Source organism: Telmatherina bonti (genome assembly GCF_933228915.1).
Source record: "Telmatherina bonti genome assembly, chromosome: 14".
Lineage (NCBI taxonomy): Eukaryota > Metazoa > Chordata > Actinopteri > Atheriniformes > Telmatherinidae > Telmatherina > Telmatherina bonti.
Window position 1 is genome coordinate 3,280,241 of NC_136612.1, and position 27,824 is coordinate 3,308,064.

Genomic DNA, 27,824 nt, shown 5'->3' on the forward strand with positions numbered 1-27,824 from the left:
CATGAAAGTCCTGGAGAGACTCTTACTGGCTCACCTCAACAAGCAAGTAAACACCTTTCAGGACCCATTCCAGTTTGCATATCGTAATGGACTTGGGGTTGAAGATGCCATCAACCTACATGTGTGGAAGACATGCGGCGTCTCATCGGCATGGCCAACTATCTTGCAAAGTTTATGCCGCGTTTGGCCATGATAAGCATGCCATTGAAGGAGCTGCAGAAGGAAAGAAACGAATGGATATGAGCAGAACCTCAGGAGACAGCTTTTCAGAGCTTAAAAGATATGCTAAAATCTCCGGAGGTGCTTGCTCAGTATTCCAACGCAGCAGATACAAGGGTTGCTGCCGATGCTTCTCCATATGGAATTGGAGTTGTACTTGCACAGAAACAGACAGATGGTTTGCGGCGACCATACATCTCTAGAGGACTGACAGACACTGAGAGGCGCTATGCGCACATTGAAAAGGGGGCGCTAGCAGTCACATGGGCGTGCGAAAGACTCTCATCATACCTCATAGGTCTACAGTTCACATGACAGACCATAAGCCCCTTGTTCCTCTGCTGAGCACAAGAGGCTTGGATGATCTTCCACCCAGGATTCTCAGATTTCGTCTGAGGCTGCTGCGCTTTGCCTTTAACATTGTTCATGTTCCAGGAAAGAACCTTGTCACAGCTGATGCTCTTTCCAGAGCTCCACTGGAAGGTCCACCCTCTTCAGGATATTTACAACTGGAGGAAGAGATAGTGGTTTTCATAGACTGTGTAGTAACCTGCCTCCCAGCTATAGACAAAAGACTGGGGGAGATAATGTCCGCACAGAAAGAAGATGAAGTGTGGAAAAAGGTAACAAAACACTGTCTCACAGGTTGGCCAGAGAAATGTAGGCTGGATCCTGATATCAAACCATTCTGGCAGCACAGGTCAGACTTTCACCTGGCTCACGGCCTTCTCATGAAAGGAGAAAGACTGGTGATCCCACCACCCCTGAGATCTGATATTCTACAGCGTCTGCATGAAGGACATCAGGGGATTGCAAAATGCAGGGCCACAGTGAAAGAATCTGTATGGTGGCCTGGCATTACGTCACTGATTGGTCAGATGGTAGACAAATGCAAACTTTGTCAGAAATACATGATGCAGAGCTGTGAACCATTACTACCCACTCCAGTCCCAGACCATCCATGGCAGAAGGTCGGTATGGATCTGTTCAAATGGTCAAAGAAACAGTACCTTGATTATAGACTATTTTTCAAGATATATCGAGATTGCAGAGCTCAAAAGCACTGTGGCTGCAGATGTTGTTAAAGCTGTCAAGGAGGCTTTTGCCAGACATGGAGTTCCAGAGACCATTGTTTCCGATAACGGCCCTCAGTTTTCATCAGAGCTGTTCAGACAGTTTGCGAAGGACTACCAGTTCACACACATCACAAGCAGCCCACATTATCCACAAGCCAATGGGGAAGCAGAACGTGCGGTTCGAACCATAAAAGACTTTTGGAAAAAGGACAACGACCACAGCAGAGCGCTTCTGGCCTACAGAACCACGCCACTGGTGCACCACAAGGAACTGTACTCTGGCCATTCCTCTTCACTCTGTACACCTCAGACTTCCAGTCCAACTCTGAGTCCTGTCATCTGCAGAAATACTCTGATGACTCTGCAGTTGTGGGGTGTATCAGGGATGGACAAGAAGCAGAGTACAGAGAACTGGTCAGTCAGTTTGTTAAATGGTGCGGTGACAATCATCTCATATTAAATAGCAGCAAAACAAAAGAGATGATTGTTGACTTCAGGAGGAAGAAGAATAAACAAAGCACTGTTTCCATCCTGGGAGAGGAGGTGGAGGTGGTGGAGGAATACAAGTATCTTGGAGTTCAGCTGGACAACAAACTGGACTGGAAATGCAACACTGACTACATCTACAAGAAAGGTCAGAGCAGACTGTACTTCTTAAGGAAGCTGAGATGGTTTAACGTCTGCACCAACATGTTGCATATCTTCTATAAGTCTGTTGTGGAGAGTGCAGTCAGCTTTGCAGCATCTGCTGGGGTAGTAGCATCAGAACCAGAGACTTGAAGAGAATCAACAAACTGATCCAGAAAGCTGCTTCTGTGCTTGGAGTAACTCTGGAGCCGCTGGAGCTGATTGTCCAAAGAAGAATGCTGCACAAGCTGATGAAGATGATGGAGGATTCTTCACACCCTCTCCACAACACAGTGATGAAACAACAAAGTGTGTTCAGTGAGAGGCTTCTTCAGGTCCGATGCAAGACTGAAAGATACAGAAGATCATTCCTGCCAGCAGCCATCAGCCTCCGGAACAAGACCTCCTCTAGTTATTATTATTATATACTACAATATTTCCCTTTGGGGATTAATAAAGTATTTTTCATTCATTTTCATTCAATTTCATTTCATTGATCCCGGGTCACCATGTGTTTCCCTCCTACATTCTGGACCGATTAGTGCAGATTATTTTAAACTCTAAAGTTTGGTCCTTTGCACTGCTGGTCACATTTGAATTAAAAGCATTCAACTGGTTTTAATTAGGATTTGCAAAAAGATAAACGTCCCCCAGTCGAGCGAAGAAAACTTCAGACGACCTGGTGAGATGTGCTCAAGTCCGACATCTAACCCTTCCCACTACGCCTTGGTGACTTTGTGCTCGGCTTATATTAGTGGAGGCAATCTGCCTTCAGACATTTGTATGGTTTGTTTTGTCCTCTTCATCATTACGACCTACCTCTGCTCTCCGGTTGGGTCCTGGTGGAGGTTTTCCTCCCCGGTTGGGGTCCTGGTGGAGGTTTTCCTCCCCGGTTGGGGTCCTGGTGGAGGTTTTCCTCCCCGGTTGGGTCCTGGTGGAGGTTTTCCTCCCCGGTTGGGGTCCTGGTGGAGGTTTTCCTCCCCGGTTGGGGTCCTGGTGGAGGTTTTCCTCCCCGGTTGGGGTCCTGGTGGAGGTTTTCCTCCCCGGTTGGGGTCCTGGTGGAGGTTTTCCTCCCCGGTTGGGTCCTGGTGGAGGTTTTCCTCCCCGGTTGGGTCCTGGTGGAGGTTTTCCTTCCCGGTTGGGTCCTGGTGGAGGTTTTCCTCCCCGGTTGGGGTCCTGGTGGAGGTTTTCCTCCCCGGTTGGGGTCCTGGTGGAGGTTTTCCTCCCCGGTTGGGGTCCTGGTGGAGGTTTTCCTCCCCGGTTGGGGTCCTGGTGGAGGTTTTCCTCCCCGGTTGGGTCCTGGTGGAGGTTTTCCTCCCCGGTTGGGTCCTGGTGGAGGTTTTCCTCCCCGGTTGGGGTCCTGGTGGAGGTTTTCCTCCCCGGTTGGGTCCTGGTGGAGGTTTTCCTTCCCGGTTGGGTCCTGGTGGAGGTTTTCCTCCCCGGTTGGGGTCCTGGTGGAGGTTTTCCTCCCCGTTTGGGGTCCTGGTGGAGGTTTTCCTCCCCAGTTGGGGTCCTGGTGGAGGTTTTCCTCCCCGTTTGGGGTCCTGGTGGAGGTTTTCCTCCCCAGTTGGGGTCCTGGTGGAGGTTTTCCTCCCCGGTTGGGTCCTGGTGGAGGTTTTCCTTCCCGGTTGGGTCCTGGTGGAGGTTTTCCTCCCCGGTTGGGGTCCTGGTGGAGGTTTTCCTCCCCGTTTGGGGTCCTGGTGGAGGTTTTCCTCCCCAGTTGGGGTCCTGGTGGAGGTTTTCCTCCCCAGTTGGGGTCCTGGTGGAGGTTTTCCTCCCCAGTTGGGGTCCTGGTGGAGGTTTTCCTCCCCAGTTGGGGTCCTGGTGGAGGTTTGTGTCTCTATGTCGTTCAGGATGGAAGACTGAACGAGGGATCTGATGAGACCCGGTGTCTCCTGACCCAGAAGCAGTTTGAACGCTGAAGCAAACGGTGAGATGAGCATGAAACAGAAACCAGACCGGATCAGACCATCTAGCAGGTGTTTATTAGAACTTTTCCTGACTGCAGATTAACACGATATTTTTCTTACGAACACAAACACAGCGAAGTTCAGCCACCAACACAGTAAGTCTAAAGGGATCAGCAGTTTACTTTTTAACCTCCAGAATGTTCAGCCTCACTTCATGGATCTGTCTGGAGGCGGATGAAGAACCTCCTCATCATCAGGATTCCTCCAGGAGGACTGGACCTCCTGGACATTTACCTTCAGCCTGTAAGACTGTTTTATAAATTGTGAACAACTTGCAGGGAGATCTTACTGTGACGTCTGCTGGTGCATGTTGCCCAGACGTTACTGCAGATACCCGACAGAGACCGAGGAGGAGGAGGATGCAGCCATGCTGTGATGAAGCATCCTCAAAATAACCAGATAAGCTGTGAGACTGTAGATAAAATCAGGTTCATAAACATCATGTCAGAAGATCAAACAGACATTTTATCATCTCTGATGGGATGGGGTTGCATTAGTGCCGATGGCGTGGGCAGCTTCCACATCTGGGAAGAGGGGATGCTACAGAATGCTAAACATGTACGTGTACAACTGCTTCTTACAGATGTGCTGCTGCATCAGATTCTCAGTCTGCTCTGATCTCCATCATGTGACACGATGTTTGTCTCTATGGGAAGAACAGATGTCCTGATGGGATCTGGTTTAATCTCCATCCAACGTTGTGACTCTTCACTGTTTGTATCTAAACCTTAACGTTGGTCCAGCAGCTTCATCTTTACATCAAACCCCAGAAATCAGACGGTGGCGTGTTTTCTGTGTTCATGTGATGACAAGACGAGCACCTACACCGCTGGCTTCTGGGAGACCTAAGTCCTAACCTCGGTCCCGAAGCCGGTACTGCTGCAGTCCAGCTGTTAGAGGATCCCTGGAGGTTGGAGTCAGTCGAGTCCTCTGGTTTCAGATGACCTTACTGCCTCCACATGGTCATGTTGGGAAAGCTTCCAATGTTCTGACCTCAGTCCCTGATTCAGGAGCTGAAACATCTTCATGCCGTCATGGTGTGGACTGATGATGGCATCAGAACCACAGATATGCACCACTGATCATGTCTCCATACATGCAGCCTAAACGGCTACATACCACATGTATGTTGGTCATCTTATTTCTGGTAAAGGAATAAAACGTGAGTGAAGATGCCACCACCCTGCGAGTCATTCTGACTGGAGACGACCAACGTTCTGGGTCTCCAGCTGAGTCGTTCAGGAGCTTGTTGTTTAGCTTGTTGTGGTTCTACGTTCAATTATTTTAAAAGTTCCAACAAAATATTAAATTATAACTATTATAACATTAATGAAGCTTTTCTGCAAACACTGAATAAAAATATTTAACATATGAACCTGTCATAATGACTAAACTAGGCTTAAATACGAACCTTTCAACTAAATGCACATCAGAAGTTTTCCACTTTCTGAGACCTGCGGCATTACTTTCCCATTTTATACAATCTGCCCCTGGTGGACACTTTCTGCACTACAACACCTATATGACACGTTCATAAGCTTTACACATATACAACTTATTATTACTTACATTCTGTTAAAGAGCCAGATGAAGACCGCAGATTAAAGAAGGACATTTTCCTGCCCGTTAACCTGCTTCAGCAGGTTCAATGTGAAGCCGATTGCGAGACGTAAGAATCGACTCTTCTAAGGGAATCAAACCAAAACATCTTTAAAGAGAACTTCCCACAACACCACCATGATACCCAGTTAAACTATACCGTCTAACCATTATTATAATGTAAAATAATCATAATTTAAAAGAAGATATTGAGCAGTGGTGGACCATGACACCACCTCCTTGTTCTCATCAAGTCTCTCCAGGATCAGAACCAGTTTGGGTTGGAGGATCATCGTCCACCATCTGTTCTCCTGAAACAGCAGAAGCAGACTCCTCTCACAGCAGCAGATAAAACACCAAAACGTGATGCGTGTGCTCAAAGAGCCAACTTTAAAACCACATGAAGGTGGAGATGCTACAGTAAGGTCTGTCACCAGTTCTTCACCAAAAGTTCCGACAGTTTGGTCGATCAGGTCTGAGGGTTTGGTCCATCAGGTCTGGTGGAGGACCACAGCAGGTCTGAGGGTTTGGTCCATCAGGTCTGGTGGAGGACCACAGCAGGTCTGAGGGTTTGGTCCACCAGTTCTGGTGGAGGACCACAGCAGGTCTGAGGGTTTGGTCCATCAGGTCTGGTGGAGGACCACAGCAGGTCTGAGGGTTTGGTCCATCAGGTCTGGTGGAGGACCACAGCAGGTCTGAGGGTTTGGTCCATCAGGTCTGGTGGAGGACCACAGCAGGTCTGAGGGTTTGGTCCATCATACTGAGGTTACATGGATATAAATAAAGTAGAGAGACTGGTGAAGACAGACGTTTCTCCGTGAATGTTTCCCTCTGTTCTCTCCGTCGCATGTTGCTTTCTTCTGTGGTTCTCCTTCCTCCTCGGGTCCATCAGTACTGTGTGGAGTACCAGTCATTGTTGGTCATCTGGACAAGCTCGTTTACCACATCCAGCAGGTTGTAGTTGTGCTTTTTCAGCAGACGCTGATTCAGAGGACGGTCCCCAAATCCCATCTCCTCCAGCACGGCCATCATTGTATCCTGGGTGGACGAGTCCACTGGGGGCTGCATTCAGCAAGACAGGATCAGTCCACAAGATGAGTCACTGTACGCTAAACTGCTGCTAGTTACTGCTAAATAACCTGCTGCTAGCCACTGTAGGCTACATTGCTGCTAGTTACTGTTAACTAATCTGCTGCTAGCCACTGTAGGCTACATTGCTGCTAGTTACTGTTAACTAATCTGCTGCTAGCCACTGTAGGCTACATTGCTGCTAGTTACTGTTAACTAATCTGCTGCTAGTCACTGTAGTCTAACCTGATGCTAGTCACTGTAGGCTACATTGCTGCTAGTTACTGTTAACTAATCTGCTGCTAGCCACTGTAGGCTACATTGCTGCTAGTTACTGTTAACTAATCTGCTGCTAGTCACTGTAGTCTAACCTGATGCCAGTCACTGTAGGCTACATTGCTGCTAGTTACTGTTAACTAATCTGCTGCTAGCCACTGTAGGCTACATTGCTGCTAGTTACTGTTAACTAATCTGCTGCTAGTCACTGTAGTCTAACCTGATGCTAGTCACTGTAGGATAACCTGATGCTAGTCACTGTAGGATTACCTGCTGCTAGTCATTGTACGTTAACCTGCTGCTAGTTACTGTTAACTAACCTGCTGCTAGTTACTGTAGGCTAACTTGCTGCTAGTCATTGTACGTTAACCTGCTGCTAGTTACTGTTAACTAACCTGCTGCTAGTTACTGTAGGCTAACTTGCTGCTAGTTACTGTAGGCTAACTAACCTGCTAGTTACTGTAGGCTAACTAACTTGCTAGTTACTGTTAACTGACCTGCTGCTAGTTACTGTAGGATAACCTGCTGCTAGTCACTGTACGCTAACCTGCTGCTAGTTACTGTAGGCTAACTTGCTGCTAGTTACTGTAGGCTAACTAACCTGCTAGTTACTGTAGGCTAACTAACTTGCTAGTTACTGTTAACTGACCTGCCGCTAGTTACTGTTAACTAACCTGCTGCCAGTCACTGTAGGCTAAGCTGCTGCTAGTTACGGTTAACTAACCTGCTGCTAGTTACTGTTAACTAACCTGCTTCCAGTCACTGTAAGCTAACCTGCTGCTGATTACGGTTAACTAACCTACTGCTAGTCACTTTATGCTAACCTGCTGCTAGTTACTGTTAACTAACCAGCTGCTAGTTGCTGTTCAAAAACATGCTGCTAGTCACTTTTAACTAACCTGCTGCTAGTCACTGTAGAAAAACATGCTGCTAGTCATTATATGCTAACCTGCTGCTACTTACTGTACACAAATATCCTGCTAGTCACTGTTAACTAACCTGCTGATAGTCACTTTACGCTAACCTGTTGATAGTTACTAAACACTAATCTGCTGCTGTACACGAACATGCTGCTTGGTTTACTGGTTACAGGTTATATACTCACCTACTGCTAGTTAACTTGTTGCTGGTCCCTGAATGTTAACATGCTGCTTTTTAACCACTGAGTGCTAACATGCTGCTAGTTAACTTGTTGCTGGTCTCTGAATGTTAACATGCTGCTAGTTAACTTGTTGCTGGTTTCTGAATGTTAACATGCTGCTAGTTAACTTGTTGCTGGTCTCTGAATGTTAACATGCTGCTAGTTAACTTGTTGCTGGTTTCTGAATGTTAACATGCTGCTAGTTAACTTGTTGCTGGTCTCTGAATGTTAACATGCTGCTAGTTAACTTGTTGCTGGTCTCTGAATGTTAACATGCTGCTAGTTAACTTGTTGCTGGTTTCTGAATGTTAACATGCTGCTAGTTAACTTGTTGCTGGTTTCTGAATGTTAACATGCTGCTAGTTAACTTGTTGCTGGTCTCTGAATGTTAACATGCTGCTAGTTAACTTGTTGCTGGTTTCTGAATGTTAACATGCTGCTAGTTAACTTGTTGCTAGTTTCTGAATGTTAACATGCTGCTAGTTAACTTGTTGCTGGTTTCTGAATGTTAACATGCTGCTAGTTAACTTGTTGCTGGTTTCTGAATGTTAACATGCTGCTAGTTAACTTGTTGCTGGTCTCTGAATGTTAACATGCTGCTAGTTAACTTGTTGCTGGTTTCTGAATGTTAACATGCTGCTAGTTAACTTGTTGCTGGTCTCTGAATGTTAACATGCTGCTAGTTAACTTGTTGCTGGTCTCTGAATGTTAACATGCTGCTAGTTAACTTGTTGCTGGTTTCTGAATGTTAACATGCTGCTAGTTAACTTGTTGCTGGTCTCTGAATGTTAACATGCTGCTAGTTAACTTGTTGCTGGTTTCTGAATGTTAACATGCTGCTAGTTAACTTGTTGCTGGTTTCTGAATGTTAACATGCTGCTAGTTAACTTGTTGCTGGTTTCTGAATGTTAACATGCTGCTAGTTAACTTGTTGCTGGTCTCTGAATGTTAACATGCTGCTAGTTAACTTGTTGCTGGTTTCTGAATGTTAACATGCTGCTAGTTAACTTGTTGCTGGTCTCTGAATGTTAACATGCTGCTAGTTAACTTGTTGCTGGTTTCTGAATGTTAACATGCTGCTAGTTAACTTGTTGCTGGTCTCTGAATGTTAACATGCTGCTAGTTAACTTGTTGCTGGTCTCTGAATGTTAACATGCTGCTAGTTAACTTGTTGCTGGTTTCTGAATGTTAACATGCTGCTAGTTAACTTGTTGCTGGTTTCTGAATGTTAACATGCTGCTAGTTAACTTGTTGCTGGTTTCTGAATGTTAACATGCTGCTAGTTAACTTGTTGCTGGTCTCTGAATGTTAACATGCTGCTAGTTAACTTGTTGCTGGTTTCTGAATGTTAACATGCTGCTAGTTAACTTGTTGCTGGTCTCTGAATGTTAACATGCTGCTAGTTAACTTGTTAACTACTGGATGCTAACATGCTGCTAGGTAACTTATATATAGTCACTAACTACTAAGGTAATACTGGTTTAGCTTGGTTAGTTTCTCACAGCCTTTAAGTGTGAAGTTGGAACCGTGTCAGACCTGAGCGGGACTCTGTCCGGTGAACAGGGCTTTGTAGGCAGAGGCAGCCACTGACAGAGCTCCTTTCACCAGGCCACTGCTGATGCCTGGGTCACTGGAGGAGGAAAGCAGGGACATGATGTTAGATGATGTTAGATTAGGAGCATCCTGTCTCAGAGTAATGCAGTATAACTAGTCCAGGGATTTGTAACTTCCAGACTGGAATACTGAATTACAGAAATGTTTTGAGACGTCTCCATCTGATCCAAAACCCCTACAGATTTAATCCCATTTCTACAATAAATACTTTAGGATATGTGTGACCTGGGGTCATCTGGATTGTTGTCCTCTGTGTCCACAGCAGCTTCAGCATCACCTGTCTCTGCCTGATCAGGTCCAGAGGCTGTAGGAGAAGAAAAAGACATAATTATGGACAACGTGTCATCTGGCCCCAGTTGTCCCATGAGACAACACCCCGCCGGCCAGTAAGAGAGAAGTGTGTTCACCTTCACCAGTTTTGTAGAGGTCTGAACCCGAGTGGTCTGCTCCTCCTGCAGCGCTGGAAGCTTCCACATCCTGGCTGCTCTCCAGCCTGAACATTTAGACATCATGTTTATTTCCAGCAGCCGGAGAAGGCAACATTTCCACAGATCATCCATCAGACCCACCATCAGCTCAAACGGTAAAATGACTGATCTTATACTGGGAATAAAACATGACTGGATGAATCATCCATCAGACCCACCATCAGCTCAGACGGTAAGATGACTGACCTACAGAGAATAAAACATGACTGGATGAATCATCCATCAGACCCACCACCAGCTCAGACGGTAAGATGACTGACCTACAGGGTATAAAACATGACTGGATGAATCATCCATCAGACCCACCATCAGCTCAGACGGTAAGATGACTGACCTACAGGGAATAAAACATGACTGGATGAATCATCCATCAGACCCACCATCAGCTCAGACGGTAAGATGACTGACCTACAGGGTATAAAACATGACTGGATGAATCATCCATCAGACCCACCATCAGCTCAGACGGTAAGATGACTGACCTACAGGGTATAAAACATGACTGGATGAATCATCCATCAGACCCACCACCAGCTCAGACGGTAAGATGACTGACCTACAGGGTATAAAACATGACTGGATGAATCATCCATCAGACCCACCATCAGCTCAGACGGTAAGATGACTGACCTACAGGGTATAAAACATGACTGGATGAATCATCCATCAGACCCACCATCAGCTCAGACGGTAAGATGACTGACCTACAGGGAATAAAACATGACTGGATGAATCATCCATCAGACCCACCACCAGCTCAGACGGTAAGATGACTGACCTACAGGGAATAAAACATGACTGGATGAATCATCCATCAGACCCACCACCAGCTCAGACGGTAAGATGACTGACCTACAGGGTATAAAACATGACTGGATGAATCATCCATCAGACCCACCATCAGCTCAGACGGTAAGATGACTGACCTACAGGGTATAAAACATGACTGGATGAATCATCCATCAGACCCACCATCAGCTCAGACGGTAAGATGACTGACCTACAGGGTATAAAACATGGCTGGACGACATTCTGCTGTTATTAAACCTGAGTTTTTGGGGAATTCTCTGGTTTTGATGAATGAAAGTCAAACTTTTTCCTTCTAAAGGTCATAATCATTTCTGTTATTTCTGCAAAGTTTTTTTTTGGTCTTGAACAGACGTCAGTCCTGACCTCGGTGTGAAGGTGGCGATGGGCGGAGCCACCACCTCAGGGATCAGAGGTTCATCGTCCAGCGTCTGAGACGTGCACAGCATGTCACTGGGACACGTGTCCATTCGTGGAGCTTCGGCCGTCACATCTGGCTCCTTCTCCGTGGTGCCGGCCGCGCGGTCAGACGCAGGACCATCTGGGTCTGAGGGGGAGTCCCCCGGCCGGGACAGAGCAGAGCTGCAGGGCAGCAGAAGAAGAGTTTTACCAGGGTTCCTGCAGGTTTCAGGACGTTCAATTCAACACTTTTTAGAGACCTTTTAGGAACATTATGAAATAAGTTTTAAACACATTACCAGAAACATTTAAAGCACATTCTTTTCTTTATTTATTCCAGTTGTCCTCGGAACTTGGAATTCTGAGGTGACCTTGGAATTCCAAGCAGGGAACTCCAGATCTAAAGGCGGCTGCAGGACTTCCTGTCATCTATCATTGTCAAATTTTTTATATCTTAATGTCCGTTGAGGTTGTCCTGGAAACAGCGTGGCTGTTATTAATCGTTACGTTGTTCGGGTTGTTTGTAAAAAATGGCATGAATGTCTGGTATTAATCCCAATCACCCTGAATTGTCTGGTGTTGTCAAGGTAACATTTTCACGATGGGTTTGTGATTTCATACAACATGTTTACACAACAAGATGGCCTCAAACTGCCTGTTTGGAGGCAGGTGTCCTTTTTTCTGAGTTGGGGCAGCTGGAACTCCGACCACATGGTGATGACGCTCCCCACGCTCAGCCGCTCACAATTCTGAGACAACTTGAACGCACCATCAGCAAAGCACAGACAACATGGAATCAAGTTGTGATTGTGATGTTTAACTCGATTTTCTGAGGCTGACACACGTCAGTAATGTAAGACATGAAACTGGTCGCAGACTTATGTCGGGCCGTGTTTTCTGAGTGGATCAAGCTAAGGGCCATCTCTCAGGAAAGAAAATAAGACTACATGACATTGATGAGCCTGGATGAAGAGATGGAAGCTTTGAAGACTTTGAAGAAGCCCAGTGACAGTCCCAGGATGAGCGAGCAGACGGGCACACATCATACCTGTACATGGACTCCCCCAGCGGCCGACTGGTATCAAAGCAGTCAGGGAGGATGATGATGTAATCCTCTGAAGAAGAGGAAGAGGAGCGGCTTCGCTTCCCGTCTCTCTTCTCCTTCTCTGGTTTGGCCTCTCTGGACTCAGACTTGGTTGTGCGGGTCTGATCAGCTTCACATGAGGAAACAGAGAAAACAATCATCCTTTCAGATCATCGTTAGCATGTTAGCATTAGCAGCAGTGTGCTTGACCTGATAGCAGGTCCAAACCAGGATGCTTCAAACTTTCATTTCATTCAAACTTGGACTTATTTGTCCACAGAATGTTTCTCTAAAAGCAATCTGGATCCTGGATCTGCAAACGAGACAGACTGCTCACACAGAGAGCTTCTGATTTATTGACAGGTTGGAATAAAACAGTTTGTAAATAACTGATTTATAGATCAGTGAAATAATAAAATAATCGTATAAACTCCAACTGATTGATCATTTCAGATATCTACAGACTAGAGATTATAATGTTAGAGTGATAAAAACAGATGAGAGTATCGGGCAGAATGGAGTAATAAAGATGCTAATTGATGCATGTAAAGGGAAGATGAATAGGGTGATCTCGGCACTCTACCAGGCTTAGTTAAAATGTAGGTGAACTCAACACTGTATACCAAAGAAAAGTGGGAAAGAGAATTAGAAACTGAAATGAGGAAGAGCAGTTCACTGTGGCGCAACATTCAACCACTGCATTAAGAACGTGGAGAGAGTTCAGCAGGAAGAACATCTGGGTTTCATAACCCCACAGACAAAAGGGAGGAACGCGCCAGAACAGAAGGTGTGTTGGAGGCTGTGTGGTCAGGAAGGGGCGGACCACGCACACATATTCTGGAAATACCAAAAACTTGGAGTATATTGGGAAGAAGTTTGGAAAGTATAGAAGGCAGTGTTAGGTTATGAGGTCCCCAGAACAGGACTGGTGCTATACCTAGGAAACCTGACAGAAGAGGACATCCAAGGTGAGGACATATATCTAGTAAAGGTCCTGTTAGCAAGAAAACTCATTACTAGAGACTGGTACAAAGCCGACCCACCTACAAAGGAGCAATGGCTGAATAGTGGAGGAATTATACAAAATGGACAGACTAACACATATTCTGAAGATACAGGAGTGGCCTTTCTGTGCGGAGTTTGCATGTTCTCCTTGTGTATGCGTGGGTTCTCTCCGGGTTCTCCGGCTTCCTCCCACCATCCAAAGACATGATGTTAGGTTAACTGGTTACTCTAAATCGCCCCTAGGAGTGAGTGTGAGTGGTTGTTTTTCTGTGTGTCCCTGCGATGGACTGGCGAGCTGTCCAGGGTGTTCCTGCCTTTAACCCACAGACTGCTGGGATAGGCTCCAGCTTCCCCGCCACCCTTTGTTGGATTAAGTGGTTCAGAAAATGAATTAATATTTCTTCTCTTCATTTTACTATACTTTGTTGATGTTGTGAATTCAACTGGACATTGTATTGCTGTTGTGACTGTGACTAAACATATACTACTGCTCAATTAAGACTTAAGTTACAAAAGAAACTCCAACTGATAACCAACAATAATGTGCATTTTCTTTTGATCTTCCTGTGCTGAAAGCTGAGGAATCCGTCCAAGCCACACTGAAGACCTGCAACCTTCTTCCAGAAAAAAACATCCCAATGCTGAGAGACTGCCTCTCTGAAATGCTATTTTCATACTTGTCACGTTACTGACCTGTTCCTAGTTAAACCGGCTGTTCCCTGTTAAACCAGTCACATCACCGACCTGTTCCCAGTTAAACCGGCTGTTCCCAGTTAAACCAGTCACATCACCGACCTGTTCCCAGTTAAACCGGCTGTTCCCCGTTAAACCAGTCACATCACCGACCTGTTCCTAGTTAAACCGGCTGTTCCCAGTTAAACCAGTCACATCACCGACCTGTTCCTAGTTAAACCGGCTGTTCCCAGTTAAACCAGTCACATCACCGACCTGTTCCCAGTTAAACCGGCTGTTCCCAGTTAAACCAGTCACATCACCGACCTGTTCCTAGTTAAACTGTCTGTTCCCCGTTAAACCAGTCACATCACCGACCTGTTCCTAGTTAAACCGGCTGTTCCCCGTTAAACCAGTCACATCACCGACCTGTTCCTAGTTAAACCGGCTGTTCCCCGTTAAACCAGTCACATCACCGACCTGTTCCCAGTTAAACCGGCTGTTCCCCGTTAAACCAGTCACATCACCGACCTGTTCCTAGTTAAACCGGCTGTTCCCCGTTAAACCAGTCACATCACCGACCTGTTCCTAGTTAAACCGGCTGATCCCCGTTAAACCAGTCACATCACCGACCTGTTCCTAGTTAAACCGGCTGTTCCCAGTTAAACCAGTCACATCACCGACCTGTTCCTAGTTAAACCGGCTGTTCCCCGTTAAACCAGTCACATCACCGACATGTTCCTACTTAAACCGGCTGTTCCCTGTTAAACCAGTCACATCACGACGTGTTCCTAGTTAAACCGGCTGTTCCCTGTTAAACCAGTCACATCACCGACCTGTTCCTAGTTAAACCGGCTGTTCCCTGTTAAACCAGTCAGATCACCGACATCTTCCTAGTTAAACCAGTCACATCACCGACCTGTTCCTAGTTAAACCGGCTGTTCCCCGTTAAACCAGTCACATCACTGACCTGTTCCTAGTTAAACCAGTCACATCACCGACCTGTTCCTAGTTAAACCGGCTGTTCCCCGTTAAACCAGTCACATCACTGACCTGTTCCCAGTTAAACCAGTCACATCACCGACCTGTTCCTAGTTAAACCGGCTGTTCCCCGTTAAACCAGTCACATCACCGACCTGTTCCCAGTTAAACCGGCTGTTCCCCGTTAAACCAGTCACATCACCGACCTGTTCCCAGTTAAACCGGCTGTTTCCAGTTAAACCAGTCACATCACCGACCTGTTCCTAGTTAAACCGGCTGTTTCCAGTTAAACCAGTCACATCACCGACCTGTTCCTAGTAAAACCGGCTGTTTCCAGTTAAACCAGTCACATCACCGACCTGTTCCTAGTTAAACCGGCTGTTCCCCGTTAAACCAGTCACATCACCGACCTGTTCCTAGTTAAACCGGCTGTTCCCCGTTAAACCAGTCACATCACTGACCTGTTCCTAGTTAAACCGGCTGTTCCCCGTTAAACCAGTCACATCACTGACCTGTTCCTAGTTAAACCGGCTGTTCCCCGTTAAACCAGTCACAACACCGACCTGTTCCTAGTTAAACCGGCTGTTCCCAGTTAAACCAGTCACATCACCGACCTGTTCCTAGTTAAACCGGCTGTTCCCCGTTAAACCAGTCACATCACTGACCTGTTCCCAGTTAAACCAGTCACATCACCGACCTGTTCCTAGTTAAACCGGCTGTTTCCAGTTAAACCAGTCACATCACCGACCTGTTCCTAGTTAAACCGGCTGTTTCGAGTTAAGCCAGTCACATCACCGACCTGTTCCTAGTTAAACCGGCTGTTTCGAGTTAAACCAGTCACATCACCGACCTGTTCCTAGTTAAACCGGCTGTTCCCAGTTAAACCAGTCACATCACCGACCTGTTCCTAGTTAAACCGGCTGTTCCCCGTTAAACCAGTCACATCACTGACCTGTTCCCAGTTAAACCAGTCACATCACCGACCTGTTCCTAGTTAAACCGGCTGTTTCCAGTTAAACCAGTCACATCACCGACCTGTTCCTAGTTAAACCGGCTGTTTCCAGTTAAGCCAGTCACATCACCGACCTGTTCCTATTTAAACCGGCTGTTCCCAGTTAAACCAGTCACATCACCGACCTGTTCCTAGTTAAACCGGCTGTTTCCAGTTAAACCAGTCACATCACCGACCTGTTCCTAGTTAAACCGGCTGTTCACCGTTAAACCAGTCACATCACCGACCTGTTCCTAGTTAAACCGGCTGTTCCCCGTTAAACCAGTCACATCACCGACCTGTTCCTAGTTAAACCGGCTGTTCCCCGTTAAACCAGCCACATCACCGACCTGTTCCTAGTTAAAACGGCTGTTTCCAGTTAAACCAGTCACATCAACGACCTGTTCCTAGTTAAACTGTCTGTTCCCCGTTAAACCAGTCACATCACCGACCTGTTCCTAGTTAAACTGTCTGTTTCCCGTTAAACCAGTCACATCACCGACCTGTTCCTAGTTAAACCGGCTGTTCCCCGTTAAACCAGTCACATCACCGACCTGTTCCTAGTTAAACCGGCTGTTCCCCGTTAAACCAGTCACATCACCGACATGTTCCTACTTAAACTGGCTGTTCCCTGTTAAACCAGTCACATCACGACCTGTTCCTAGTTAAACCGGCTGTTCCCCGTTAAACCAGTCACATCACCGACCTGTTCCTAGTTAAACCGGCTGTTCCCCGTTAAACAAGTCACATCACCGACCTGTTCCTAGTTACACCGGCTGTTCCCTGTTAAACCAGTCACATCACCGACCTGTTCCTAGTTAAACCGGCTGTTCCCCGTTAAACCAGTCACATCACCGACCTGTTCCTAGTTAAAACGGCTGTTTCCAGTTAAACCAGTCACATCAACGACCTGTTCCCAGTTAAACCGGCTGTTTCCAGTTAAACCAGTCACATCACCGACCTGTTCCTAGTTAAACTGTCTGTTCCCCGTTAAACCAGTCACATCACCGACCTGTTCCTAGTTAAACCGGCTGTTCCCCGTTAAACCAGTCACATCACCGACCTGTTCCTAGTTAAAACGGCTGTTTCCAGTTAAACCAGTCACATCAACGACCTGTTCCTAGTTAAACCGGCTGATCCCCGTTAAACCAGTCACATCACCGACCTGTTCCTAGTTAAACTGTCTGTTTCCCGTTAAACCAGTCACATCACCGACCTGTTCCTAGTTAAACCGGCTGTTCCCCGTTAAACCAGTCACATCACCGACCTGTTCCTAGTTAAACCGGCTGTTCCCCGTTAAACCAGTCACATCACCGACATGTTCCTACTTAAACTGGCTGTTCCCTGTTAAACCAGTCACATCACGACCTGTTCCTAGTTAAACCGGCTGTTCCCCGTTAAACCAGTCACATCACCGACCTGTTCCTAGTTAAACCGGCTGTTCCCCGATAAACAAGTCACATCACCGACCTGTTCCTAGTTACACCGGCTGTTCCCTGTTAAACCAGTCACATCACCGACCTGTTCCTAGTTAAACCGGCTGTTCCCCGTTAAACAAGTCACATCACCGACCTGTTCCCAGTTAAACCGGCTGTTCCCAGTTAAACCAGTCACATCACCGACCTGTTCCTAGTTAAACCGGCTGTTCCCTGTTAAACCAGTCAGATCACCGACCTGTTCCTAGTTAAACCAGTCACATCACCGACCTGTTCCTAGTTAAACCGGCTGTTCCCCGTTAAACTAGTCACATCACTGACCTGTTCCCAGTTAAACCAGTCACATCACCGACCTGTTCCTAGTTAAACCGGCTGTTTCCTGTTAAACCAGTCACATCACCGACCTGTTCCTAGTTAAACCGGCTGTTCCCCATTAAACCAGTCAGATCACCGACCTGTTCCTAGTTAAACCGGCTGTTCCCCGTTAAACCAGTCACATCACTGACCTGTTCCCAGTTAAACCAGTCACATCACCGACCTGTTCCTAGTTAAACTGGCTGTTCCCCGTTAAACCAGTCACATCACCGACCTGTTCGTAGTTAAACCGGCTGTTCCCAGTTAAAACAGTCACTTTACCCATATGTTTCCAGTTAAACCAGTCACTTTACTGAACTGTTTCCAGTTAAACCAGTCACTTTACCTACCTGTTTCCAGTTAAACCAGTCACATTACCAACCAGTTTACAGTTAAACCAGACACATTACCAACTAGTTCCAAGTTAAACCAGTCACATCACCGACCTGTTCCCAGTTAAACCGGCTGTTTCCAGTTAAACCAGTCACATCACCGACCTGTTCCTAGTTAAACCGGCTGTTTCCAGTTAAACCAGTCACATCACCGACCTGTTCCTAGTTAAACCGGCTGTTTCGAGTTAAGCCAGTCCCATCACCGACCTGTTCCTAGTTAAACCGGCTGTTTCCAGTTAAACCAGTCACATCACCGACCTGTTCCTAGTTAAACCGGCTGTTTCCAGTTAAACCAGTCACATCACCGACCTGTTCCTAGTTAAACCGGCTGTTCCCCGTTAAACCAGTCAGATCACCGACCTGTTCCTAGTTAAACCGGCTGTTCCCCGTTAAACCAGTCACATCACCGACCTGTACCTAGTTAAACCGGCTGTTCCCCGTTAAACCAGTCACATCACCGACCTGTTCCTCGTTAAACTGGCTGTTTCCAGTTAAACCAGTCAGATCACCGACCTGTTCCTAGTTAAACTGTCTGTTCCCCGTTAAACCAGTCACATCACTGACCTGTTCCCAGTTAAACCAGTCACATCACCGACCTGTTCCTAGTTAAACCGGCTGTTCCCTGTTAAACCAGTCACATCACCGACCTGTTCCTAGTTAAACTGGCTGTTCCCTGTTAAACCAGTCACATCACCGACCTGTTCCTAGTTAAACTGGCTGTTCCCTGTTAAACCAGTCACATCACCGACCTGTTCCTAGTTAAACTGGCTGTTCCCTGTTAAACCAGTCACATCACCGACCTGTTCCTAGTTAAACCGGCTGTTCCCCGTTAAACCAGTCACATCACCGACCTGTTCCCAGTTAAACCGGCTGTTCCCCGTTAAACCAGTCACATCACCGACCTGTTCCCAGTTAAACCGGCTGTTTCCAGTTAAACCAGTCACATCACCGACCTGTTCCTAGTTAAACCGGCTGTTTCCAGTTAAACCAGTCACATCACCGACCTGTTCCTAGTAAAACCGGCTGTTTCCAGTTAAACCAGTCACATCACCGACCTGTTCCTAGTTAAACCGGCTGTTCCCCGTTAAACCAGTCACATCACCGACCTGTTCCTAGTTAAACCGGCTGTTCCCCGTTAAACCAGTCACATCACTGACCTGTTCCTAGTTAAACCGGCTGTTCCCCGTTAAACCAGTCACATCACTGACCTGTTCCTAGTTAAACCGGCTGTTCCCCGTTAAACCAGTCACAACACCGACCTGTTCCTAGTTAAACCGGCTGTTCCCAGTTAAACCAGTCACATCACCGACCTGTTCCTAGTTAAACCGGCTGTTCCCCGTTAAACCAGTCACATCACTGACCTGTTCCCAGTTAAACCAGTCACATCACCGACCTGTTCCTAGTTAAACCGGCTGTTTCCAGTTAAACCAGTCACATCACCGACCTGTTCCTAGTTAAACCGGCTGTTTCGAGTTAAGCCAGTCACATCACCGACCTGTTCCTAGTTAAACCGGCTGTTTCGAGTTAAACCAGTCACATCACCGACCTGTTCCTAGTTAAACCGGCTGTTCCCAGTTAAACCAGTCACATCACCGACCTGTTCCTAGTTAAACCGGCTGTTCCCCGTTAAACCAGTCACATCACTGACCTGTTCCCAGTTAAACCAGTCACATCACCGACCTGTTCCTAGTTAAACCGGCTGTTTCCAGTTAAACCAGTCACATCACCGACCTGTTCCTAGTTAAACCGGCTGTTTCCAGTTAAGCCAGTCACATCACCGACCTGTTCCTATTTAAACCGGCTGTTCCCAGTTAAACCAGTCACATCACCGACCTGTTCCTAGTTAAACCGGCTGTTTCCAGTTAAACCAGTCACATCACCGACCTGTTCCTAGTTAAACCGGCTGTTCACCGTTAAACCAGTCACATCACCGACCTGTTCCTAGTTAAACCGGCTGTTCCCCGTTAAACCAGCCACATCACCGACCTGTTCCTAGTTAAAACGGCTGTTTCCAGTTAAACCAGTCACATCAACGACCTGTTCCTAGTTAAACTGTCTGTTCCTAGTTAAACCAGTCACATCACCGACCTGTTCCTAGTTAAACTGTCTGTTTCCCGTTAAACCAGTCACATCACCGACCTGTTCCTAGTTAAACCGGCTGTTCCCCGTTAAACCAGTCACATCACCGACCTGTTCCTAGTTAAACCGGCTGTTCCCCGTTAAACCAGTCACATCACCAACATGTTCCTACTTAAACTGGCTGTTCCCTGTTAAACCAGTCACATCACGACCTGTTCCTAGTTAAACCGGCTGTTCCCCGTTAAACCAGTCACATCACCGACCTGTTCCTAGTTAAACCGGCTGTTCCCCGTTAAACAAGTCACATCACCGACCTGTTCCTAGTTACACCGGCTGTTCCCTGTTAAACCAGTCACATCACCGACCTGTTCCTAGTTAAACCGGCTGTTCCCCGTTAAACCAGTCACATCACCGACCTGTTCCTAGTTAAAACGGCTGTTTCCAGTTAAACCAGTCACATCAACGACCTGTTCCCAGTTAAACCGGCTGTTTCCAGTTAAACCAGTCACATCACCGACCTGTTCCTAGTTAAACTGTCTGTTCCCCGTTAAACCAGTCACATCACCGACCTGTTCCTAGTTAAACCGGCTGTTCCCCGTTAAACCAGTCACATCACCGACCTGTTCCTAGTTAAAACGGCTGTTTCCAGTTAAACCAGTCACATCAACGACCTGTTCCTAGTTAAACTGTCTGTTCCCCGTTAAACCAGTCACATCACCGACCTGTTCCTAGTTAAACCGGCTGATCCCCGTTAAACCAGTCACATCACCGACCTGTTCCTAGTTAAACTGTCTGTTTCCCGTTAAACCAGTCACATCACCGACCTGTTCCTAGTTAAACCGGCTGTTCCCCGTTAAACCAGTCACATCACCGACCTGTTCCTAGTTAAACCGGCTGTTCCCCGTTAAACCAGTCACATCACCGACATGTTCCTACTTAAACTGGCTGTTCCCTGTTAAACCAGTCACATCACGACCTGTTCCTAGTTAAACCGGCTGTTCCCCGTTAAACCAGTCACATCACCGACCTGTTCCTAGTTAAACCGGCTGTTCCCCGATAAACAAGTCACATCACCGACCTGTTCCTAGTTACACCGGCTGTTCCCTGTTAAACCAGTCACATCACCGACCTGTTCCTAGTTAAACCGGCTGTTCCCCGTTAAACAAGTCACATCACCGACCTGTTCCCAGTTAAACCGGCTGTTCCCAGTTAAACCAGTCACATCACCGACCTGTTCCTAGTTAAACCGGCTGTTCCCTGTTAAACCAGTCAGATCACCGACCTGTTCCTAGTTAAACCAGTCACATCACCGACCTGTTCCTAGTTAAACCGGCTGTTCCCCGTTAAACTAGTCACATCACTGACCTGTTCCCAGTTAAACCAGTCACATCACCGACCTGTTCCTAGTTAAACCGGCTGTTTCCTGTTAAACCAGTCACATCACCGACCTGTTCCTAGTTAAACCAGCTGTTCCCCATTAAACCAGTCAGATCACCGACCTGTTCCTAGTTAAACCGGCTGTTCCCCGTTAAACCAGTCACATCACTGACCTGTTCCCAGTTAAACCAGTCACATCACCGACCTGTTCCTAGTTAAACTGGCTGTTCCCCGTTAAACCAGTCACATCACCGACCTGTTCGTAGTTAAACCGGCTGTTCCCAGTTAAAACAGTCACTTTACCCATATGTTTCCAGTTAAACCAGTCACTTTACTGAACTGTTTCCAGTTAAACCAGTCACTTTACCTACCTGTTTCCAGTTAAACCAGTCACATTACCAACCAGTTTACAGTTAAACCAGACACATTACCAACTAGTTCCAAGTTAAACCAGTCACATCACCGACCTGTTCCCAGTTAAACCGGCTGTTTCCAGTTAAACCAGTCACATCACCGACCTGTTCCTAGTTAAACCGGCTGTTTCGAGTTAAGCCAGTCCCATCACCGACCTGTTCCTAGTTAAACCGGCTGTTTCCAGTTAAACCAGTCACATCACCGACCTGTTCCTAGTTAAACCGGCTGTTTCCAGTTAAACCAGTCACATCACCGACCTGTTCCTAGTTAAACCGGCTGTTCCCCGTTAAACCAGTCAGATCACCGACCTGTTCCTAGTTAAACCGGCTGTTCCCCGTTAAACCAGTCACATCACCGACCTGTACCTAGTTAAACCGGCTGTTCCCCGTTAAACCAGTCACATCACCGACCTGTTCCTCGTTAAACTGGCTGTTTCCAGTTAAACCAGTCAGATCACCGACCTGTTCCTAGTTAAACTGTCTGTTCCCCGTTAAACCAGTCACATCACTGACCTGTTCCCAGTTAAACCAGTCACATCACCGACCTGTTCCTAGTTAAACCGGCTGTTCCCTGTTAAACCAGTCACATCACCGACCTGTTCCTAGTTAAACTGGCTGTTCCCTGTTAAACCAGTCACATCACCGACCTGTTCCTAGTTAAACTGGCTGTTCCCTGTTAAACCAGTCACATCACCGACCTGTTCCTAGTTAAACTGGCTGTTCCCTGTTAAACCAGTCACATCACCGACCTGTTCCTAGTTAAACCGGCTGTTCCCCGTTAAACCAGTCACATCACCGACCTGTTCCTAGTTAAACCGGCTGTTCCCCTTAAACCAGTCAGATCACTGACCTGTTCCTAGTTAAACTGGCTGTTCCCCGTTAAACCAGTCACATCAACGACATGTTCCCAGTTAAACCGGCTGTTCCCCGTTAAACCAGTCACATCACTGACTTGTTCCCAGTTAAACCAGTCACATCACCGACCTGTTCCTAGTTAAACCGGCTGTTTCCTGTTAAACCAGTCAGATCACCGACCTGCTCCTAGTTAAACCGGCTGTTCCCTGTTAAACCAGTCACATCACCGACCTGTTCCTAGTTAAACCGGCTGTTCCCCGTTAAACCAGTCACATCACTGACCTGTTCCCAGGTAAACCAGTCACATCACCGACCTGTTCCTAGTTAAACCGGCTGTTCCCTGTTAAACCATTCACATCACCGACCTGTTCCTAGTTAAACCGGCTGTTCCCTGTTAAACCAGTCACATCACCGACCTGTTCCTAGTTAAACCGGCTGTTCCCCGTTAAACCAGTCACATCACTGACCTGTTCCCAGGTAAACCAGTCACATCACCGACCTGTTCCTAGTTAAACCGGCTGTTCCCCGTTAAACCAGTCACATTACCGACCTGTTAGTAGTTAAACCGGCTGTTCCCAGTTAAAACAGTCACTTTACCCATATGTTTCCAGTTAAACCAGTCACTTTACTGAACTGTTTCCAGTTAAACCAGTCACTTTACCTACCTGTTTCCAGTTAAACCAGTCACATTACCAACCAGTTTACAGTTAAACCAGACACATTACCAACTAGTTCCAAGTTAAACCAGTCACATCACTGACCTGTTCCCAGTTAAACCAGTCACATCACCGACCTGTTCCTAGTTAAACCGGCTGTTCCCCGTTAAACCAGTCACATCACCGACCTGTTCCCAGTTAAACCGGCTGTTCCCCGTTAAACCAGTCACATCACCGACCTGTTCCCAGTTAAACCGGCTGTTTCCAGATAAACCAGTCACATCACCGACCTGTTCCTAGTTAAACCGGCTGTTTCCAGTTAAACCAGTCACATCACCAACCTGTTCCTAGTTAAACCGGCTGTTTCCAGTTAAACCAGTCACATCACCGACCTGTTCCTAGTTAAACCGGCTGTTCCCAGTTAAACCAGTCACATCACCAACCTGTTCCTAGTTAAACCGGCTGTTTCCAGTTAAACCAGTCACATCACCGACCTGTTCCTAGTTAAACCGGCTGTTTCGAGTTAAGCCAGTCCCATCACCGACCTGTTCCTAGTTAAACCGGCTGTTTCCAGTTAAACCAGTCACATCACCGACCTGTTCCTAGTTAAACCGGCTGTTTCCAGTTAAACCAGTCACATCACCGACCTGCTCCTAGTTAAACCGGCTGTTCCCCGTTAAACCAGTCAGATCACCGACCTGTTCCTAGTTAAACCGGCTGTTCCCCGTTAAACCAGTCACATCACCGACCTGTTCCTCGTTAAACTGGCTGTTTCCAGTTAAACCAGTCAGATCACCGACCTGTTCCTAGTTAAACTGTCTGTTTCCCGTTAAACCAGTCACATCACCGACCTGTTCCTAGTTAAACCGGCTGTTCCCAGTTAAACCAGTCACATCACCGACCTGTTCCTAGTTAAACTGGCTGTTTCCCGTTAAACCAGTCACAACACCGACCTGTTCCTAGTTAAACCGGCTGTTCCCCGTTAAACCAGTCACATCACCGACCTGTTCATAGTTAAACTGGCTGTTCCCCGTTAAACCAGTCACATCAACGACCTGTTCCCAGTTAAACCAGTCACATCAACGACCTGTTCCCAGTTAAACTGGCTGTTCCCCGTTAAACCAGTCACATCACTGACCTGTTTCTAGTTAAACCGGCTGTTTCCAGTTAAACCAGTCACATCACCGACCTGTTCCTAGTTAAACCGGCTGTTCCCCGATAAACCAGTCACATCACCGACCTGTTCCCAGTTAAACCGGCTGTTCCCCGTTAAACCAGTCACATCAACGACCTGTTCCCAGTTAAACCGGCTGTTCCCCGTTAAACCAGTCACATCACCGACCTGTTCCTAGTTAAACCGGCTGTTCCCCGTTAAACTAGTCACATCACCGACCTGCTCCTAGTTAAACCGGCTGTTCCCCGTTAAACCAGTCACATCACCGACCTGTTCCTAGTTAAACCGGCTGTTCCCCGTTAAACCAGTCACATCACCGACCTGTTCCTAGTTAAACCGGCTGTTTCGAGTTAAGCCAGTCCCATCACCGACCTGTTCCTAGTTAAACCGGCTGTTTCCAGTTAAACCAGTCACATCACCGACCTGTTCCTAGTTAAACCGGCTGTTTCCAGTTAAACCAGTCACATCACCGACCTGTTCCTAGTTAAACCGGCTGTTCCCCGTTAAACCAGTCAGATCACCGACCTGTTCCTAGTTAAACCGGCTGTTCCCCGTTAAACCAGTCACATCACCGACCTGTACCTAGTTAAACCGGCTGTTCCCCGTTAAACCAGTCACATCACTGACCTTTTCCCAGTTAAACCAGTCACATCACCGACCTGTTCCTAGTTAAACCGGCTGTTCCCTGTTAAACCAGTCACATCACCGACCTGTTCCTAGTTAAACCGGCTGTTCCCCGTTAAACCAGTCACATCACTGACCTGTTCCCAGGTAAACCAGTCACATCACCGACCTGTTCCTAGTTAAACCGGCTGTTCCCCGTTAAACCAGTCACATTACCGACCTGTTAGTAGTTAAACCGGCTGTTCCCAGTTAAAACAGTCACTTTACCCATATGTTTCCAGTTAAACCAGTCACTTTACTGAACTGTTTCCAGTTAAACCAGTCACTTTACCTACCTGTTTCCAGTTAAACCAGTCACATTACCAACCAGTTTACAGTTAAACCAGACACATTACCAACTAGTTCCAAGTTAAACCAGTCACATCACTGACCTGTTCCCCGTTAAACCAGTCACATCACCGACCTGTTCCTAGTTAAACCGGCTGTTCCCCGTTAAACCAGTCACATCACCGACCTGTTCCCAGTTAAACCGGCTGTTCCCCGTTAAACCAGTCACATCACCGACCTGTTCCCAGTTAAACCGGCTGTTTCCAGTTAAACCAGTCACATCACCGACCTGTTCCTAGTTAAACCGGCTGTTTCCAGTTAAACCAGTCACATCACCGACCTGTTCCTAGTTAAACCGGCTGTTTCGAGTTAAGCCAGTCCCATCACCGACCTGTTCCTAGTTAAACCGGCTGTTTCCAGTTAAACCAGTCACATCACCGACCTGTTCCTAGTTAAACCGGCTGTTTCCAGTTAAACCAGTCACATCACCGACCTGTTCCTAGTTAAACCGGCTGTTCCCCGTTAAACCAGTCAGATCACCGACCTGTTCCTAGTTAAACCGGCTGTTCCCCGTTAAACCAGTCACATCACCGACCTGTACCTAGTTAAACCGGCTGTTACCCGTTAAACCAGTCACATCAACGACCTGTTCCTCGTTAAACTGGCTGTTTCCAGTTAAACCAGTCACATCACCGACCTGTTCCTAGTTAAACTGTCTGTTTCCCGTTAAACCAGTCACATCACCGACCTGTTCCTAGTTAAACCGGCTGTTCCCTGTTAAACCAGTCACATCACCGACCTGTTCCTAGTTAAACTGGCTGTTTCCCGTTAAACCAGTCACAACACCGACCTGTTCCTAGTTAAACCGGCTGTTCCCCGTTAAACCAGTCACATCACCGACCTGTTCATAGTTAAACTGGCTGTTCCCAGTTAAACCAGTCACATCAACGACCTGTTCCCAGTTAAACCAGTCACATCAACGACCTGTTCCCAGTTAAACTGGCTGTTCCCCGTTAAACCAGTCACATCACTGACCTGTTTCTAGTTAAACCGGCTGTTTCCAGTTAAACCAGTCACATCACCGACCTGTTCCTAGTTAAACCGGCTGTTCCCCGTTAAACCAGTCACATCACCGCCCTGTTCCCAGTTAAACCGGCTGTTCCCCGTTAAACCAGTCACATCAACGACCTGTTCCCAGTTAAACCGGCTGTTCCCCGTTAAACCAGTCACATCACCGACCTGTTCCTAGTTAAACCGGCTGTTCCACGTTAAACTAGTCACATCACCGACCTGCTCCTAGTTAAACCGGCTGTTCCCCGTTAAACCAGTCACATCACTGACCTGTTCCCAGTTAAACCGGCTGTTCCCAGTTAAACCAGTCACATCACCGACCTGTTCCTAGTTAAACCGGCTGTTCCCCGTTAAACCAGTCACATCACCGACCTGTTCCCAGTTAAACCGGCTGTTCCCTGTTAAACCAGTCAGATCATCGACCTGTTCCTAGTTAAACCAGTCACATCACCGACCTGTTCCTAGTTAAACCGGCTGTTCCCCGTTAAACCAGTCACATCACTGACCTGTTCATAGTTAAACTGGCTGTTCCCAGTTAAACCAGTCACATCAACGACCTGTTCCCAGTTAAACCAGTCACATCAACAACCTGTTCCCAGTTAAACTGGCTGTTCCCCGTTAAACCAGTCACATCACTGACCTGTTTCTAGTTAAACCGGCTGTTTCCAGTTAAACCAGTCACATCACCGACCTGTTCCTAGTTAAACCGGCTGTTCCCCGTTAAACCAGTCACATCACCGACCTGTTCCCAGTTAAACCGGCTGTTCCCCGTTAAACCAGTCACATCAACGACCTGTTCCCAGTTAAACCGGCTGTTCCCCGTTAAACCAGTCACATCACCGACCTGTTCCTAGTTAAACCGGCTGTTCCACGTTAAACTAGTCACATCACCGACCTGCTCCTAGTTAAACCGGCTGTTCCCCGTTAAACCAGTCACATCACTGACCTGTTCCCAGTTAAACCGGCTGTTCCCAGTTAAACCAGTCACATCACCGACCTGTTCCTAGTTAAACCGGCTGTTCCCCGTTAAACCAGTCACATCACCGACC

The 27,824-nt window shown here is 47.1% G+C and overlaps 1 protein-coding gene across 2 annotated transcripts in view; it reads right to left on the bottom strand.

The window, feature by feature from the left end:
- Positions 1 to 3,981: 3,981 nt before the first annotated feature.
- Positions 3,982 to 27,824, bottom strand: part of nbr1b (NBR1 autophagy cargo receptor b) — a 111,358-nt gene continuing 87,515 nt past the window's right edge. For both annotated transcript variants that reach the window (XM_079253491.1, XM_079253490.1), the window contains exons 18-23: positions 12,333 to 12,498; positions 11,252 to 11,467; positions 9,998 to 10,083; positions 9,816 to 9,894; positions 9,513 to 9,606; positions 3,982 to 6,553 (exon numbers count right to left, since the gene is read on the bottom strand). In XM_079253491.1, the coding sequence (XP_079109617.1) occupies positions 6,380 to 6,553; positions 9,513 to 9,606; positions 9,816 to 9,894; positions 9,998 to 10,083; positions 11,252 to 11,467; positions 12,333 to 12,498 (815 nt within the window). In that variant the 3' untranslated portion in view covers positions 3,982 to 6,379. The remainder of the gene's footprint in view (positions 6,554 to 9,512; positions 9,607 to 9,815; positions 9,895 to 9,997; positions 10,084 to 11,251; positions 11,468 to 12,332; positions 12,499 to 27,824) is intronic.